The 20,832-nt window shown below is 40.2% G+C and overlaps 1 protein-coding gene across 1 annotated transcript; it reads left to right on the plus strand.

Moving 5' to 3' along the window:
• The first annotated feature begins 1,969 nt into the window (after positions 1 to 1,969).
• LOC311233848 (lysosomal proton-coupled steroid conjugate and bile acid symporter SLC46A3) lies at positions 1,970 to 19,717 on the plus strand. Its single transcript, XM_084320896.1, has 6 exons — positions 1,970 to 2,103; positions 4,826 to 5,042; positions 10,154 to 11,033; positions 12,272 to 12,355; positions 14,592 to 14,748; positions 16,664 to 19,717. The coding sequence occupies exons 2-6, from the start codon at positions 4,851 to 4,853 to the stop codon at positions 16,776 to 16,778; spliced, it is 1,428 nt and encodes a 475-aa protein (XP_084177022.1). The 5' UTR covers positions 1,970 to 2,103; positions 4,826 to 4,850; the 3' UTR covers positions 16,779 to 19,717.
• Positions 19,718 to 20,832: the final 1,115 nt, after the last annotated feature.

The raw sequence follows: 20,832 nt of genomic DNA on the forward strand, positions 1-20,832 counted from the left end.
AGTGGCCCACACACTGACTCACACACTGGCCCACACACCGGCCCACACACTGGCCCACATACTGGCCCACACACCGGCCCACACACTGGCCCACATACTGGCCCACACACCGGCCCACACACCGGCCCACATACTGGCCCACACACTGGCCCACACACTGGCCCACACACTGGCCCACATTAGTGGCCCACACACCGACTCACACACCGGCCCACACACTGGCCCACATTAGTGGCCCACACACTGGCCCACACACTGGCCCACACACTGGCCCACATACTGGCCCACACACCGGCCCACACACCGGCCCACATACCGGCCCACACACTGGCCCACACACCGGCCCACACACTGGCCCACACACTGGCCCACATTAGTGGCCCACACACCGACTCACACACCGGCCCACACACTGGCCCACATTAGTGGCCCACACACTGGCCCACACACCGGCCCACATTAGTGGCCCACACACTGCCCCCCCCCCCACTTTGGTTCCGGCTGTGGTATAATATATAATGTTCTCATGTAAATATAGTCCCCTCCCCTATATCCCCTTACCTGTGCCCCCCCCCCCTCTCTGTGGAATAAGACACTCCCCTCCCCTGTGTCCCCATTACCTGTACCCCCCCCCCCCCCATCTGACCTATCAAATGGGACCACACCCCCTCCTGTTAACTATATAGATCTCCTCTTGAGATCTATCCGGGCTTCTTACCTGGGTAATTTCAGCTGATCACCTGGGGCGAGAGCCTCAGCCATTCTCTCTATGTATTTTATCTGTTTGGTTAATAAACCTTGTTATTATCCAAGCCTCGGTTGACTGAGACATTCTTCATCAGGATATCCACAAATATCCCACACGGCCCATCGGGATTCGTCCCGAACGTCCCGATGGCCAGTCCGCCACTGCATACAGCTTGACTTTCAGTATGACCAAATTGACTGGTTAATGTGTGTATGTCTCTTTAAGAACACGTTGACATCCTACCAGCCATAACAAAGTTATTGTTGCTTCCACTGGCTGAGAGCCATTTTGTTTACCTTCGTCATCATATCTGATATAATATGTTACGTCTGACAACTGTGTATTTAACATTATGTCTGAACAGAACTCTTGGTCACTTTATGGCCAGATGTGTCTCTGACTGTAAATTGAACTTTCATTGTGGCCACGGTGAAATAACCTTTCTTCTTATTGTTAATAAACTTTTCTATTATTGATAATGACTCAGAATGATTAATGTAAACGGCTCATCGTTTAGTCCTTTAACATTTCCCATTACACAATCAATCCAATAACACACGCTCACTTAAAATAGCGCACCTCCCAGCTATGGGGGTAGATTTCTATCAAAAATAAACAAACGCAAAAGTAGAATCCACAATCGTAAAAACTACCCCCATACCTGCTTCTATAGAAAGTAGGTTCGTGGCTGCCACAGGCTTGCCCAGTCAGAGGATTCTCCGGCGCTGCAGCTGGACCCTATTGGATTCTCGAAGACACTCTGACGTCACGAGAACGCCGCCATCTTGGTATTGGGGAAACAAACGGATTTTTATCACATTCTTGTTCATTTCACAACCTTTTCATATCATTTGTTTTGAAAATATTGAGGCCAACATGGTATTTCACTATTTCGAAAGCCTTTCTGGTGATTCTAAGTGCATGTTTTCCCCCAAGCCATAGGCAGAGTGTTAAACAGACAGGAAGTTGACTTCGAGAATGTTAATAAGCACGCTGTTTCAAGTACAAATCAAAGAGTACGGTGATCAACATGAAAAAAATATAATAATCATACAACGTTTTTATACACTAGTCTCTAATACACTAACGTAAACAACAGTCACAAAGTGTTCTCCCTTGTGCTATTCATGATTGACATGCTGGCTGACCATATACATGTACTGTTGAAGGTTATCTGTCCTATCACATCGCGCCAGGGGCGAGACTCTGGTGACGTCATCTCACAAGACTGGTATGCACATTGGCTTGTACAGTTTATGTTTATAAACAGATCGGCGAACATGTCTGTGAACTCATAGGCCGTCTTAATGAATAAGTAAATGCTAAATAATATCAACCAAATGGCAATCTAAAAGGTAGGTGTAATAGTGATTTCTCTTTTTGATAAAACATTTGCCAGAAAAAAAGTGTAGGCTATGCTGGTTTATTCACCCAAATTTACATACAATACTAACACACGACATTGTCCTTGAGTTTACATACAATTAAATTATGACGATTATATTAAATGTATTGTCATTGCACACGTACAACTACAGAGTACAACGAAATTAAGTTGGAATCTAACCAGAATGCAAAGGGACAGTAAAGTGCATTGCACTATACAGTATTGATTGATTGATTGAAACGTTTATTAACAGATTGCAGAATGGGTACAGTACAGTACAGCTCAATACATACAATTGTTAAGGGGATGCAGACCAGAGAAAGACTTTCGTCTTGTTTACATCAGGGTCCCCCATTTTCAATTCATAGTCACTCAGTGTGAATGGAACTACAAAGCTACGGAGTAAATATACTAAACTAATGTATGTACAGTATTATTATATACAGTGGTACGAGTATGAATACACTCTGATAATAAACCAATCTAGCAAGTGGTTTAACTAATGTGAGTAGATACAGTATACAGATATAGATCATACACAGTGTAATTACACACATTGTTATTATACAGTGTTATATGGATAGACTATTGGTATACTGAACTGAAGGTAGGTATGAGTTAGGGCTGGGCGATCAATCGATTTTTTTTTTTTATCTAGGACGAGTTTGAAAAATTTAAATAGATAAAAAAAAAGAAAAAAAAAACGTTTTTCCTTTTTCCTTTTAGACTGAATTAATGAATGAATGAATGAAAACTGTATTTAACAGATTGCAGAATGGGTACAATACAGTACGGCTCAATACACAATTGTTAAGGGGATGCAGACCAGAGAAAGACGTTTGTCTTGTTTACATCAGGGTCCCCCATTTTCAATTCATATTGACATTTATGACATACACAACATACATGACATTTATGGCATAGGGACATACAGGTATTTAGTACTGATACATTTGTGACATAAACGGTATTCAAATATACAGTACTGTTACCCATAGATCCTGACAGAGTATATGATGGGGAGGGGACTGTACATTAGGAGGGGGTGGGTGGGTGGGAGAGAAATATACATACGGTGGGGAGGAGACTGTACATTTGGAGGGGGTGGGTGGGTGGGAGAGAAATATACATACAGCGGGGAGATTCACCTTTTATTTTACAAAAAGTGATGTTTGGTGAAAGTTAGATTTGCACTTTATTAATCCCAATAGGGCAATTCATTCTTGTTTGATGATCAAGAGGCATGTTTTATTTGTTTTAAGTGAAGTTTGGTGAAAAAGCAATTATTGCACTATTAATCCCAATAGGGACATTCATCTTTGTTTGATCAAGAGTAACCTTTTATATATATAATAATAATAAAAAAAAATTAAGTGAAGATTGGTGAAAGTTAGGTTTGCACTTCAATCCCAATAGGGAAATTCATCTTGGTTTGATAATTTTTTTGTGTAAAATAAAAACAGGTTTTTTGAATGATTTCGTAGGCGTTTCTAGTTTTCAAGAGATTTTTTTTTATTAAAATCGGAAATCGGATTAAAAAAATAAATCTGAGATTTAATTTTTAGGCCATATCGCCCAGCCCTAGTATGAGTACAGTGTAAGACAGTTGTAAGCAATAGATACGTATGGATTGAGTATAGGGGACATAACCACGGCACATGGGCTTGTATTGCAATGTATTAGGCTATATCCAATTGTCTGTTTCAAACTGTCAAATACATGTAACGGCGTGTAGCCATGTTAGATATCCTTGGGGTTTCCTCCTCATTAACACTTCTTTGTTGGAACTAAATTAGGTCCCTGACCCTAGATCATTCCTGGCACTGTGCTTTGTATATTTACCTCTGATCAGCTTAAAGTTAGACATGCATTTTCCAACAAGGGCCTAATCATATAAAGGATAACTTCACCATCTTGGACCTTAGACCCTATTCGCTATAATTTCACGTGCTTTCAAAATCACAGACATTTTTATTGTATTATTGCGATACATTTAACAATAGAGCATGTCTTGGATGCGGATGTGGTGGGGATTGATGTGTGGGGTGTTTGGGGACTGGCTTTTACGGGGGGGGGGGGTTCACATGCCTTCGAGCAACACTGTACTTATCTTATGCCTATTCTTATGTCTGCATGTTCTACGTTGCACTACTTTTATTGTCTTTTATACCTATTATTATGTCTGCATTCTATACATTGTTTTTATTCTGTCGTATGTTAATTTTGTGCTACTTGCTGTGGGGCACTTTGGGCTGTGGTCCATGATGTGTGAAAGGTGCTATATAGAGTTGTTATTATTTATTGTTATTATATTATAAAAAATGTATGCATTGAAATGTCTGTAAGTCTCGACGACATTGAAAATGAGTGTGACCTCAATTGTCCTTTTCGAGAATAAATAAAGGTTTGAATACTGAGACCGGTAAGAATGCACCCTGAGCTTCTCGTCTCGGGAGAGCACAGTTATCGTTGTTTTTGCAAAGGATTTACAATTTCCCATTGTCTGCTATTGTAGCCCAGTGAGAGCCTGCAGGGAAATTGGAGCTAGCTCAATACTGGACCGATCAGTGAACTTATGGTCAGGTGCATGGTCCGACAGACAGCGGACAGGGTCTAAGGTCCAAAATAGTGAATATCCTTTCATATCTATCCCAAGTATCATCAGCTCTTATTTGTGTTGTGATTTTCAGGGAACCTTAAACACGGTCCATCAGAATGAAGGGTCTCTTGCTCGTAGAGCCTGTTGTGGCTCTCTACTCGTTCTCCGCCTTCCTGGTGTATCCTCTGGTGCAGCAGTACGTATACAGGAGACTGTGGCAGGATCTGACCAACACCACCTATCCCGCCTCCGACGACCAATCCAGATGTGACACAAACACCAGCAGCAACCACTCAAACAATCACCAGGTATGGGGTCATAAACACCAGGAGAGAAAGAGAGAGAGAGAGAGAGAGAGAGAGAGAGAGAGAGAGAGAGAGAGAGAGAGAGAGAGAGAGAGAGAGAGAGAGAGAGAGAGAGAGAGAGAGATGAGAGAGGTTCAGGGGGCAAACATAGAATGATGGTGGAATTAGAAAACCAGAATGTGTTCCATTAACTGAAATATTTGGCGTTCCTCGATGGTGAGCCCAATGCAACTGATTTATTATATCAAGTAAGATTATGTAAGTATTAACTGGACTCTTTCACTGAGAAAGGAAAGAGTTTGGTGAGATTCTGGGATATACAGAATATTGTATTTTTCACCATAGACGTTGTCATGTTCCGCCTAACCGCAAAGTCTGGTGAGTGTCTTCGATTTAGCTAATCATTTCTTTGATTGAACAAGCACCCATTTTATATTGGAGCAATCACATAGAAGCTGTCTCTGTTGTGCATGTCCTGTACTCTGGCAGTACAAAAGTGCAAATCCATCATTATGCTCAGATTTAGACCACAATAGCCTAACCGACTGGGTCTACTGGTAGCTACAGTATCACCCTACAACAGAGCTGTATGAGAGAGAGAGGTCCATGCCTGTTGGGGGAGACTGTCGACATTATACAAAAGAGGATCCAATAACTGACTTGTAGGACCGGAAAAGCTGGGTTATTCTTGTACCATAGATATGCATCCTTGTTCTTTGTACATGTTTTTTTTAACATGTAATTGAATTGAACCATTGTACTTTAGAACCATCTACCTTGACACTGTTTTCAATTGTTTTGGACAGCCCATGTGAAATGTAACGTAAATCCAAATCACTTGTCAATGTGATATATCACAAGAAAGTACTCAATCTCTACCGTCTTTCACTATGAACAATGTTGGGGAAATGTATCTAAAACTGTAGTTGACCAAACTACTAGCTACTTCACAATGAAAGAAGTTCAACTAAAATGGTAACTACTCTCAATAGAATGTTGACATTAACACTACTTTGAAAATGTAGTTCAACTATATCTAAAATACATTTAGTTACAGAGAATTTAATGACCACTGCCAAAATCTCACTTGTCTTATGCAGTCTAATGGTGTGTTTTAAGGAGAGGACTGGGAGCAGTTGTCGAGGCGGAATCAGGCAAATGCTAAATTTCTAGGGAAATATGTAGTTTGTAATTAACTACCTAAACTACATGACCCAAAGTAGTTAACTACTGAAAAAAAAACGACCACCAAACTACTGAAAATGTAGTTAAACTAATAACTGAACTAGTTTAACTGATGTAGTTAAAGAAGCGCTTCACCAAAAGATAATGCTGATTTATTTTGCACATAATCTCACACATTATGTAATGTATGTCCATTGGCATGGAAAGCTGCAAACGTTTTTTTTTTTATCCACTTTTTCTCCCATTTTCTATATTTTCTCCCATCCCAATTTCGTATCATCCAATTCAACCCTCCCCTGTCACGAACGCTGTTTCTTGCCTCCCACAAGCCGGCTGCAATGTGGACTAAGTCATACATAGCACAAGTCCCCTCCGGTACTTGAGGTAACAGCAGTCGCATCTTTTCACCTGCGCAGCTCGATCTCTCAGTGTCGAGGAGTAACGCGTGGGAGGCTCACGCTGCCCCCGACACTTCCTGATTCTACTGCGCAGACGCACCAACCGACCTGTAGGAGTCCCTGTCCACAACGCCCGATCCCCACCCACCGGCTTTCCCACCCTCTAACTAGGGCTGTCCCCGACTAAGGATTTGGATAGTCGACTATGATTGGCCAAAATATGCCGTTAGTCGACTATTAGTAGAAAAGAAAAAAAAGTATAATATTTTAATAAAAGAAAAAAAAATTATCATTCCATTTGGGCTGTGGGGGGTGCTTAATGTCTGAAGGAGTCGACTGAAGGCTTCTTGTCCTCTGAAAAAGCATGTAATTGGTCCACTGATCTTGATATTTGTCTAGTCTAGTGTGTTCATTAGATGGGTGAAATCCTCTTTCAGTGCCTCTGTGCCTGTTTTCGTAGGCAGTTAGCCTCTGGTATGCGTGCCATTAGCGTTAGCCACGCTTCTAGGCCTCTTTTCTTTTGGAAAGAATGATTAAAAAAATATATATCTATATATTTTTATTAAATTTTGATTTTTTTTTTGTATTCGACTAAGAGGTTGGCAGTCGACTACGGCTCCTTTCGACCGATTAGTCGACTAATCGACTAATAGGGGTCAGCCCTACCTCTAACACTGCCAATTGTATTAGTAACGACCAGCCAAGCCGGAAGCAACGCCGAGAGCTGGGCTCGAACCCAGCATCTCCTGCGTTAGTGGCGAGTGCCATGCCCACTGCGCCACGTAGCCGCCCTCATCTTTTTTTTCTACTAACAAACTCAACTCTGAATCTCAGCATGCATACAAAAAAGATCACTCCACATTAAAGTACTGCTTTAATGCAGATGACTGATCAGTGGATGAGTGATATAGATAGGAAAAGGATTGTGGGTGCTGTACTACTTGATTTTAGCGCTGCATTTGACCTAATACTAGATCACAATATGCTCTTAATGAAACTTGCTGCGTATGGTTTTAATAATTTGACTCTTAACTGGATGAGGAGCTATTTATCAAACATAACACAAACTGTTTACTTAATGGTAGTTTTTCGACTGTAAAGACAGTACAGTGTGGGGTCCCACAGGGAAGTTGTTTAGGCCCGTTGCTCTATTTTTACCAATGATATGCCACTTGTCCTCAGTAAGGCTAGTGTAGCTATGTTTGCGATGATTCTACAGTGTATATGTCATCAGGGGACCCTGATGGAAACAAGACAAACGTCTTTCTCAGGTCTGCATCCCCTTAACAATTGTATGTATTGAGCCGTACTGTATTGTACCCATTCTGCAATCTGTTAAATAAAGTTTTCATTCATTCATTCATTCAAACAACATGGATGAGCTAAATGTGCAATTGCAAAAGGATCTGGACTTAATTCTGGAATGGGTAATAAAAAACAAATTGATTCTGAATATAGGAAAGACTAAATGTATAATCTTTGGCTCAAACCATGTATTGAGACATCAGAACCAATTAAGATTATCCATCAAAGACAACTGTATAGAACAGGTTGCTGAGGCTAAACTTCTAGGAGTCTTGCTTGATGAACAGCTAACGTGGCAGAATCACATTGACACGGTGACGAGTAAAATGGGGAAAGGAATATCTCTGATAAGAAGATACTCCTCTTTATTAACACCACTTACCCTCTTACAGGTTATTCAAACCTTGGTGTTATCACACCTTGACTACTGCCCAGCAATCTGGTCAAGTGCAGCAAAAAAAGATCTTAACAAACTTCAGATTGTGCAGAATAGAGCAGCTCGTCTTGCACTCAGGTGTTCTACGAGAACAGGTGTAGACCAAATGCATAGCGATCTTGCGTGGTTGAAAGTAGAGGACAGATCGACACGCAGCCTACTAACACTGTTCAGGAATATAACTGTGTCTAAACAACCAAGCTGCCTGTACTCAAGAATAACTTTTTCACAAGACAGACATGAGCACAGGACAAGACAAGTACCAGGGGTCATGTTTCAATTCCTCTACCAAGATCAAATGCAATGAAAATAACTGCTATGTATAGGGCCATCTCACAGTGGAATAGGTTGCCATATATAATTACTCAAGCAACAAGCAAAGAAAGCTTTAAAAAGCAAGTAAAGAGGTTACTTTTGGGTACAGGCACAATGCTTGAAATATAACATTTTATTATTTTACTAGTCATTTTGTAATACTTTGGTATAATGTACCAAAGGTGGGTTGGGTTGGATGGGTGTGGGGGGGGGGGAATTATGTTTGATTATGTTATGTATATTGTTTTGTATGTTTATTGTTGGTTTTATTTTTAATTATGATGTTTGTTTGTATTTGTTGTTTTGTGTGGACCCCAGGAAGAGTAGCTGTTGCCATTTGTAACACCTAATGGGGATCCAAATAAACTTAAACTTAAACACATCCAAAAACTTGCAGACATTCATTTCGTTTGACACTTATTGAGAGTAAATTTGTTTGAATATGACCACCAATGATGTTTTGGGGGACATTGAATCCTTGTGTTGTGTTAATTACAGCTCCATGAAATGCTGTTGTTATTTAGCCTGAGTGCCAACTTGTGGGTAATTCCCTAGCTTATTGAAATCCAACATTAGTGTTTATTAAAGCGGAAATCCACCCTAAAACTGAATGCATGTTGTTTTATTCCAATTATCTGTGACAGCTAAGTCATCAAGTAACTTTTTGGTCTATTGACAATGGATTAGTGACTGACTTTGTGCTCATATCACTTTTGTTTTTTTGATCCACTTTTTCTCCCTTTTTCTATTTTTCTCCCATCCCAATTTCGTATCGTCCAATTCAACCCTCCCCTGTCTTGAACGCTGTTTCTTGCCTCCCACAAGCCGGCTGCAATGTGGAAGAAGCCATACATAGCACGAGTCCCCTCCGATACTCGAGGTAGCAGCCGTCGCATCTTTTCACCTGCGCAGCGCGATCTTTCAGCGTCAGGGGTCTGCGCTTTGGAGGGACGCCGCCCCCATCGCTTCTTGATTCTACTGCGCAGGCGCACCAACCGACCTGTAGGAGTCGCTGTCCACAACGTCCGATCCCCACCCATCAGTTTCCCACCCCCTAATACTGCCAATTGTATTAGTACGAACGACCAGCCAAACTGAAAGCAATGTGGAGCGCTGGGTTCGAACCCAGCGTCTCCAGCATTGGAGGTGAGTGCCTTGCCCACTGCACCACCTAGCCGCCCCTCATATCACTTTTGTTTAAGCTTTTACATCTTTTACATTTAAATGTCTACAGCACAGAATCAGAAAATGTACCTATATGCCAGTAAAATCACCATTGCTACTGGAGTCTTGTCTCTCATGTGTTCAGCTTAAGGAGAGTGTTCATATTCACAAGTAAAAACTGAGCTGTACAATATTATGACGTGAATTACATTTTCTTGTGGATTTTCCCTTTAACCCTTTAGACAACCAAAGACCAGGAGAACTTTTGTCCCTGGCAGGCGTGTGTACTAAGCTCTTTCTTGTGTTTCTAGGAAGTACAGAGACAGGCATCTCTCTTCTCTCTCTACACGGAGTTGTTCTCCATGATACCTTCTCTGACGGTCACTCTCATGCTGGTGGCCTACAGTGACCAACGAGGACGCAAGATAACCATTATCTTGCCTCTGATTGGCTCGTTGGTCTATATTGTGTCCTTCCTGGCGATATCCTTCTTCGAGCTCAACCTCTATCTGCTGATCGGTGCCTCGTTGGTCAGCTCACTGTTTGGCGGCTCTGGCACCCTTCTGGGCGGCTGTTTCTCCTACATAGCAGACCTGTGTGAGGATGGAAAGTACAAGACCCTGCGCATGGCTGGGGTGGACATGGTGATTGGTCTGTTGTCTGGCGTGGCTTCATTATCAACAGGCTACTTTTTAAGGGCCACAGGCTTCAACTGGCCCTTCCTAACCTCCGCCGTGATCCTGTGTTTCACGCTGGTCTACGCCGTGTTCATCCTGGAAGAGACCGTGAAGAGGCCGCCCGATGATGCCAGCGCATTGGACGGACCACGCCACTCAGGCCTGAGGCAGCTGTTCTACGGGGTCTACCAGCTGTTTGCAGGGGCCACCCGGAGCCGCAACGTCCTCCTGGTCCTCCTCATCCTCGTCTTCACCACCTTCTCCTTCGGCTCCATCGGCGGGCTCTCCATGATCACGCTCTACGAGCTCAACGAACCGCTGTGCTGGAGCGAGATTCTGATTGGATACGGCTCCGCACTGTCCACCTCCGTCTTCGTGACCAGCTTTGTGGGCGTGTCCGCGTTCTTGTACTGTGGCTTGCCCCAGCTGCTCATCATTCTCATCGGGATCCTCTCCGTGATGTCAGGCATGGTCCTGGTGTCTTTCGCCCAGACCACCTCTATGATGTTCCTAGGTAAGGAAACCATAACCACGGTGATACTGATGCCTACATTATGAAATGTGCACTTTAATTCATTAGTACTAGTATAAGTTAAGTTAGGAAAGTCATGATTGTACTTGAATGTGGCCATATTTGGAGTACTGGATCCAATTGCCTTGTCTGTGGGAAAAGTCAATGTGGTAATTAAGATCTTTGGCTAACGTAGCCCCTTCAGACTTAGACATACAGTACCGGTAGTCTAGAATGGACCATATTCACATATGCTACTATATGATACATTTTGCTCTTATGTCATGCTCAGGTTGGGTTCCTTTCCACCCTGTTACCACTATGGTTACTGTCAGGAACTGTGTGGTGAAAAACTTTGCACAGGCCAAAATACCTAAATGTTGTTGCATAATACCAAATAACATACCTTGCACAAACTTGAAACAACACTTTACACACATAACCATGTAGGCCTAGTTTCATAATACTGATTGACATAGTGGTAGTATTCCTCCGTTATTACATTTACAAGGTTTGGAAATGTTGCCAGACATATACGGTTGTGTTTATTTGATAATAGCCTATGAATTGTAATAGCCTATGAAATCAAAATTGTATACAGTTGTGGTTTTTGCCAACTTTTAGAGTTTCACTCTTATTAAAGGAGAATTCCACCGCAAAGCAACATTAAACTAATTTACCAGATGGAGGCGTAACTGATTAATTCTCTCTCTGTGGCCAAAGCCATCTCTGCCCAGAAACATTGGTAGAGCCAGATGTCATAATGACGCTTGGCTCTACCCTCACTCAATTGCCTGATACCTCGGTCGTCTCTCTTGATCAGCTTTCCACTCTCGCTCACCAGGTAATGGAGTAACCAGAGGTCGATGCTCAGCCCCTCCCCTCCTTGTGTGTGTTTGGTAGGAGTGACAACCTTTGATGGCTGTTGTCTAACACCTGCCCCTTTTTTTTGTAAAACCGGAGCGTCTGCAGTAGTTTAGGGCTGTTTCTCTGCCCTGGCGATATGTACAGAGCTGTGAGCTTATTTTACTCTGTAGTAAAGTAACTTTTCTACAAATACAAGAGAGACCCAGAGTGGGATTTTCCTTTAAGAGATCAAGTCAAGCACATCTTTAAATCCACAACCATATAATTATTATAAAATAAATAATAATCATTTACTCTAACCCAAGCCTATTTTGAACTTGATGACCTATTTCCAGGTCAACAATGTAACATATTGTCTGTATTCTGTCTCACAGTGAGGGTGCCTATGCTTCTGGCGTTCATGCCTTATCCTGTTCTACGCTCCATGATGTCCAAGGTGGTCTTGCAGTCTGAGCAGGGTGAGTGGGACTGTGATGACGCCAGGGAGGGAACCGTGTCTGGAAATGGTTCTAGTGCACAATTGTAATTTTGGGAAGGTTAATAGAAGTGAGGAAAATGTGAAGGTATTCATTACTGAATAAGCTAATTGTCCTCAGAGGAAAATGTGGTCCATGGAACATGGATTGTTTTGATTGATAATGACATAAGATGGAATAATGCTAAGATGTCAAGTCGTCAACAAAAACAAACACACATTCTGTCAGTTACAGCAAATCAACTGTAGTATTAGCTGTTTCCTAGAACCACATTAAACGTTGCCACTGTAAATGTGTTTTGTGAACTAATTGCAACCCCAACCTCTTCATAAGGCACTTCCAAGATAAAGCACACTCACTAACTCAGTATTTACAACATTAATAAGTAATATTGTAAGGCTGTCAATAAATCAGTAATATTGACGAAACCGTTTCATTACAGGGAGGGATATCCATTTTGCAATGCATTTTTCTTCCTTTAGTCTGGGTTTAGCTAATTCCACCCATTAAGAATCCACATGTTTTCCCCATGCCCCAGACATGACAGTCAATATTTGTGAACATGCATCACGCCCTCCCAATAAAGCTAGAAATCAGTGTATTTGTGTCGGCTGTACGTAAACTTTTTTTGCACATAGCACTGGTGCTACAGAGGTTGATAGTTTTGTAGCACAGGCCAAAATCTTGTAGCACGAGTATAAAACGTGTTATATTTGTAACAGTCACAAATGTGCCTATTGTATTTGTGTTGTTATTTAGTTGCAGTGCCATGTTTGGTCACTAAGTGGTGCTCCATTGTTTGTACCTGATGTAGCTACAGGCTTAATTTTATTTAACCTGAGCCAGTGACTACTTCACTTCCTGTTCCACCTGACGTCTGACAGCAGCGTCACGCGTCAACTTGTTATAGTAGTTTCTCTAGAAACTATGTGGCTAGTACTAGTAGTTGTTTTAATATAGTTGTGTATATTGATTAATGCCGTATGACCATGCATCGTATGGCCATAGTCCTTATTGTGTATTTTTGTAAATAATAAATGGGTTTGTGCCAAATCCAAAAAGCGACAATGTCTGTTAAGCTATTGTGCTAAGCTATCCTGGTGCTGTCATTTTCATGCTGACAAGTTGACGTCACACAGCCAGACACGTTACGTGTGTAAGGAATTATGGGATTTGGTGTTGGATGTATGGACTCTACTAGGGGTGGGAATCATCAGTTTCATCACGATACGATACAATATTGATTCTTTGGACAACGATACGATATTTGCCGATATCACAAAGTCTGCCACGATACGATGCAGCTGTCTGCGATCGATACGAGACGATATCATATGCCCATTTAACACAATCAGTAACATTTAGATCAACTCAAAAAAGTTAACGAAAATATAAAAGTGCCACGTTTTGATATATTGAGCTTTAAACTTGAAATAACTAAGTTAAATTTTTTTAAACTCACAACACACAACCTAAAACCTAGCCCCTTTCGTGACTGTGATGTATGCCAACAAGGTTTGGCCGAGTGAATCCACAGTCCCTTGCTCCTCAATGGGAAACCAACCTAGATTTATCCTGAATAACTGGTCCTACCCGAACTGTTCGTTATACAAGTATCACAGAGAAATTTCAAAGGTACTCACAGTTGCACGAGGGTCTTGGACAGATAATCGCAATGGTTTGAAAGCTCGGCGTTGCTAATAAACATTTTAAATATCTTTTATAAACTGGTCAACACTGCTCAAAACGTCTTTAGCTGCCTGATGCGCCTGCACTGTGATCACAGACGGTTTCAAACTGTATTTTAAATTAGAAAGCAAACAAAATAAATGGACAAGAGAAAAATAAATCTCAATTTGGTCAGTATTGTCATTTTGACAAGCAAAGCCATTACTTTAAGTTGCAGGCAAGAAAGACAAGTCTGTCCACTGTCTCTGGTTTTAAAGCTGGTCACAATAAAAAAAAATATATATATATTTTCTTTTTAATAATTTCTTTTATTATTGACCACGTTTCATATCTATATCAAGGAAATATCGGGATAATTATCGTTATGGTTTTATCGCCCAGCCCTACTGTATACCGCAATGCACTTTACTGCTACTTTGCACTCTGGTTAGATGCCAACTTAATTATAAATTCGTTATTAATTATTATGCTGTGCAATGACGATCAAATCTAATCAAATCTCTGGCCTGTTCTATCATGTTTCTTCCAGGTGCTCTGTTTGCCTGCGTGGCCTTTGTGGAGAGTCTGAGTAGTAACGTAGCATACGCCGTCTTCAACAGTATCTATGCTGCCACTGTGGCCTGGTACCCTGGGTTCAGCTTCCTGTTGTCTGCAGGACTCTGCTTCGTCCCCCTCATCCTCCTGGGGTGAGTTTATCATGCCAAACTTGTACATTGCTTGTACTCCTTGAGATGCTGCATCTCAAATTCACAGAATCATCATTTTGGCCTGATTCCAACCTAACTGAACTTAACAACTGAACTATCCTACTGTATGAACCACATTTTAAAGGATACGTATACCGTTCAATGTATTGATCATATTTTGATAATACCTTATATCACGATCAGTTGTTCTATAATATGATCAATATCTGACTCAATTTGATAGAGATGTGTATGGGTGTAGAGTTGTATACTAAGGGGAGATTAGAGTTGCAGAATTGACATACATCATGCTACGGAGGCGTTGGGCAAACAAGAGCCCTCAGTTCCTCATATCCAGTCCTCATGACTAAGCATTTTCTCTTTTCATATGCATTCAGAAATAGATATATTTTACGTAATAAACAAACACTTAAAGGAAAACTCCAACATTTTGGGAAATTTGCTTATTTGCCATCTACCCTGGAGTTAGACAAGAAGATACATACCTTTTTTCTTCTCTGTGCATGCAGTAGGAGTAGGAAGACGCACACCGTTAGCCTAGCTTAGCGTCAGTCACTGGAAGTAGGTTCCTCCATAAATCAAATCAAATCAAATTTATTTATAAGGCCCAACAACACACGTCAATGTCCCCATGGGCCGTACACGTCCTCCACAAACAAGTCAAGAAGAAACATCACATCAAATCAAGAACAAAACAAGAACACCACAAGGTCCAAAAAAAATATATTAAAAAAGAATTACAAAAAAAATTACAAAAAAAACATATAATAATAATAATAATAATAATAATAATAATAATAATAATAATAATAATAATAATAATAATAATAATAATAATAATAATAATAATAATAATAATAATAATAATAATAATTTTTTTTAAATAATTTTTTTTTAAATAAATGCAAAATAAATAAAAGCAACACTCCCAGACATACCCCACGCGAAGGTAAGGAAAAGGAAAAACTCACTAAAACCTAGCTAAATCCATTAGCCTAGTTCCCAACGTCTTCCTACTCCTACTGCATGCACAGAGAAGAAAAAGGTATGCATCTTCTTGTCTAACTCCAGGGTAGATGGCAAATAAGCTAATTTCCCAAAATGTTGGAGTGTTCCTTTAAGATTTGTTTTTAGACGTGTTTTTCTCCATGCAGTACAGATTGCGGGGGAAAGGCCATAACGGCATGAATCGATAGTAAACTATTAACAAACGCTCCCTACACCTGTTTCGTTATGAGAGACAAACTGCAGAGTCAGAGGGCCTGCAACGTGATACTTTCAGGCACATGATGCCAGCGATTCCAGTTTCTTTAGAATAACAACGTCATTTGTCTCTGTCTGACAAACCAAAGAGAGGCTTGATCCCTTGGCCTATATACGTAGATAGATATACGAACAGGTGTGCTGAAAGAAGCATAATATTATTGGGTGCTGCTGTGTAGAGAATACATGAAGCAGGTGTATTATATGAATTAGGGATGCACAATACCATGTGTTCACAATGGGAATCAGTAGGTCACAAAGGCTCTCCATGTAGGTTATGTTTAGAAGTGTCCACTGTGTTTTGCACTGTGTTCTTGACAGACGGACGGACAGAAAAGTTCAGAGATGGTGGACTTTTTTGGGAATGACGGACACATCACCGTCCGTTTGGTCAGTCACTACGAGGACACTTTATGTTAGCAAAAGCTGCTTCTGCAAACGCACAATTAGCCCATGCCTATGCCTGTGTGTTGCACAATTAGCCTACGTTAGGTTCTGATCTAAAAACAAACCACAAAAACCGGATCTGTTTTGTGACGGATCAGTGCAACCGTTCCCATCACACACTAACTGTGGATCACTCAGTGCTCCGGTCTAAACAAAGCATCTTGCATCTACTCGTTCTCCCCAGGGTGGTGGCTCTGCTGGGGGTGGATGTAGCCAGGGAGGAGGAGGCAGAGGAGGCCCTGATCTCAGGAGAGGAGGACCTGGCAGCAGGACAGAATGACAAAGATCCGTTGGCCTGAGCAGCAGACGGGATGACAGCCGATGGGGAACTCACTCACCAGCACTTTCTAAAGTAGTTTTCTCTCTCTTATTCTGGCTCCATTTGTGAAGGACATGCAGAACTGAATACTTCCTTTAACGGCACTCGACAGATCCATATTGTAGAATTATTTCGCAGTAGCGTAATTTTTGCAGTTGTGTTTTTTTCTTTGTGGTGCGTTCACACATTTTCGTAGTGACCCATTCAAGTTGCTACAGTAGTTGCATCACACACTCCCCATGCAGTTTATGTTTATGCATATCAAGTTTACATATCAACAGTGGTGGGCAGGGATATTCTGCAACTTTATTACAGATACTTTTGAAGATATTTCAGGAATTAATTATAGGATTTGTTTTACTCTACTGAGTACTTTTGCACACTGATTTTCACATTTTGCGTGTGGTCGTTAATACTCCAGACCACCTTGTAGAAACATCTGAGGTTACGGTTGGAATAGGCAACAATAGAAAAGAAAAGTTAAAATGACTAAAACAATCACAAGTTATCTGTGCTACAGTAAGTTAAACTTTTAAATTTGGACACATGAAAGGGAATAATAAAGTATGAAAAAGTAATAATGTAAAACAAAAATAATAATAAAAGCTAAGCTTTTCAACTGCATGCATAACATTACACATTTAACATGCAAGAAGTTGTTTGGTTGCAAATTATATTCTGTTATCAGATCATTAAAGCATCGTAACTACTGTAGCACTTGAGCAGTTAAATTAAGTAGGTTTTTGAGTAAAAAAAAACGTTTATTTTTAAAAGATGATTTACTCAAGTAAATTCCTAGATGCCAAGTTTCTCTTAAAGCAACTGATTTTGTGCACTCTGCCTCAACCCTGCATCTCAGTAGCTCTGGAGTATTTCATACTCAGTGGTCTGTTAAACAATGAAGTTACATTGTCTGTGGCTCTTGAACATTGAACTTTGTCAGGAACAGTGGTCATTTGTTCATGAGTATTGTGGATCACGTCAACCATGTTCTTAAAAAAAAAAGATCTGTTGAAATGTTTTGTCCCCAACTATTAGCACATGTTGTCTTGTTTTCCAACACTTTCTTTTAGAGTGTAGTGGGTTACAACCATCCTAGCTACTTTCTCTACCAGTGGATTTCAAACACAGGTATATTCGGGTACATTACCGGTAGTTCATTTTATATCAAAGACTAAAGTTCATTTGCAAAAAACATATCTTTGTTTTTAGTCATTTACAATTTTCTTTCTTATTTTATTATTGTACATTCCAGGTTATTTCAATCAAACTGCAGTTGGGCTGTTTTGATTAAAAAAAAATTACTTAACAAAATACAGGTAACTTACAAAATCAAACTTTATTGAAAATGTATTTAAATCTTTAAAGATAACTTTGAGCCAAATAACTTTGCACTGCAATTTGGTTTCAGACAGCACAGCAGCCATATTGTGTCACCTGACCTGACTATTGTGCATGGATTTAACGGTACATTTTTAAAAAAAACTTTCAATGCAATGCTTTTCAATGGACAATAACAGCTTTTGTGACAAAACTCACCCAGGGTTCTGAATAGGCTACTGTATGTTTAACTCAACAGTTTTTTCAAGGATGGCATTTATACTGTTTTTGCAAATGAACTCATCAAATATTTAATGAAGTATGGAAATCCTCAGCCATTATCTTACCTCTGAGCCATTATCTTACCGTATATAAGATGACCTCAACTGGATTTATAGTTGTTTCGTTTTTTTGAAGCATGCACACTTTGGATGTTGCAAATGTTTGCTTTCAGACTATTCCTGTGAATCGATTGGGGCCAGTTGGACTTTGTCCATGTGATTTTCATTCCTATGAGAGTTACAAAGGTACACGTTTGTAGGAATTTAAATAAATGTATAGATGTAGCAGTAGTCTATCTGTATGTCATGTATGTCATATATGTTATGATGAATTGAAAATGGGGGACCCTGATGTAAACAAGACGAAAGTCTTTCTCTGGTCTGCATCCCCTTAACAATTGTATGTACTGAGCTGTACTGTACTGTACCCATTCTGCAATCTGTTAATAAACTTTTCAATCAATCAATCAATCAATCAATCAATCAATTCAATCAATTCAAACACACACACACACACACACACACACACACACACACACACACACACACACACACACACACACACACAGAGCTTCACAACTTTAAGACAACGAGTTGGCTTGTAATGTTTTCACCCGACTCCCATGTGGGCCCATTAGTATTACATATAGCTAGTTGGTAGCATCCTCTATCATACTGCAATATTTAATATCTAACATGTATTATCTTAAGGGTAACTGAGTCATAACATCAATAATAATAATAATAATAATAATAATAATAATAATAATAATAATAATAATAATAATAATAATAATAATAATAATAATAATGTATGATTATAATATTGGGAAAGCAATATAGTTTCAACTCTGTGAGGCTTTAATAAAACCAAGCAGAAAAACAATAGGGTTTACAGACAGCTGAGATACGGTCTATATGCCAATGCCGCGGAAAGCAGCAGTCCTCTCTGTGGACCAAGTACAGTGTGTACAGCTCACCATGTTGTGTTCCCCCATGAACTCTCACACACACACTATGCACCAATCAGCACTTTTCTCTACTTTGCCTTAAAGGAAATGATACACAATGACTTGCCATGTGACATCTTGTCAGGAATTGATGACTTGTATTACTATCCCATCAACTCCACTTCAAAACAGGCCATGTACTGTGACCTCCTTGATAATAAAGTAAACGATATTGAATCAAATTGATTCCTCGTAACTGATTAACCAAAGCAGAAATGTGGCAAGAGGCACTATCGTGAATCGCTGATTTTGGGGGAATGTGTATTTTTCTTAACCATAAAAAAATGTAATAAAGAATTATGATGCCATTTTGTTGTGTCTTTTATTTTTTTAGCATGGCGTATACTCGTATAATCTGTATGGTAGTGTGGAAAGTAGAACCCAATTGCAGGACAGTAGAGGCGGTTGAAGTTCCCATGGGTCCACAGATATAACGAAATTGTTTGCATAAAAAAAAACGCAAACAACAAATCACATTTATTTGTAAGGCCCGACAACACACGTTAATGTCCCCATGGGCCAGACACGTCTTGTTTAAATAAGTCAAGAAGAAACATCACAATAAGTCAAGAACAAAACAAAAACACCATGAAGTCCAATTTTTTTTAAAGTAAATTAAATAAATTAATGCAACACTCACTAAAACCTAGCAATAGGAAAAAATGCACCACAGGCAATGTGGAGGAGAGAAGCCTTAGAAGGGCCGTTCAAGGGGGGATCCCCCTTCTTAGATGTCGGTGATAGTAGTGTTGCAATAAAACAGGCGAAACAGTTGCTAAGCATGCACACATATGTATAATGAAACACAAATAAGTGCATGCAATAGCAACTTGGGTATATAAGAACTAAAACTACTAATTTTAAGAACTGGTGAGCAAAACACAGAACAGAATACAAAGGCTAGAGACTGTGGCTTGAGCAAACATACAAGAACCTGAAACACAACAGCAGACACTGACAACGGAACACAGTGGCACAGAGGACAGGGGAGAGGGAACTCAAATACACAATGACAAACGAGACACATCAGGATAATTACAACTGGTGACACCTGGGAGGAGAAACAAACTAACAAAGAACTTTTACATTTACATTTTGTCATTTAGCTGACGCTTTTATCCAAAGCGACTTACAAGTTTTGCACGACAAGTCTGCAGGAAGGGTACAACTCGTATCAGCTGAGTAACAATGTTCATCAAAGTGTTGAGTGCTACAGTGTAGGTTAGTATATTAGGACAAGTGCATGACAGTAAGGTTAGTTCGGGTTCTTTTTTTTATTATTATAATTTTTCTTTATCATTTCAGATATTGATTGAAGAAGTGTGTTTTTAGTCGACGGCAAAAGATTGGTCGGGTTACGGCTGTCCTAACTGTGGTGGGAACAGTTCAGACAGCCAGACTACTTAATTGTATACATATGCAC

Source organism: Notolepis coatsorum (assembly GCF_963971535.1).
Source record: "Notolepis coatsorum genome assembly, chromosome: 8".
Lineage (NCBI taxonomy): Eukaryota > Metazoa > Chordata > Actinopteri > Aulopiformes > Paralepididae > Notolepis > Notolepis coatsorum.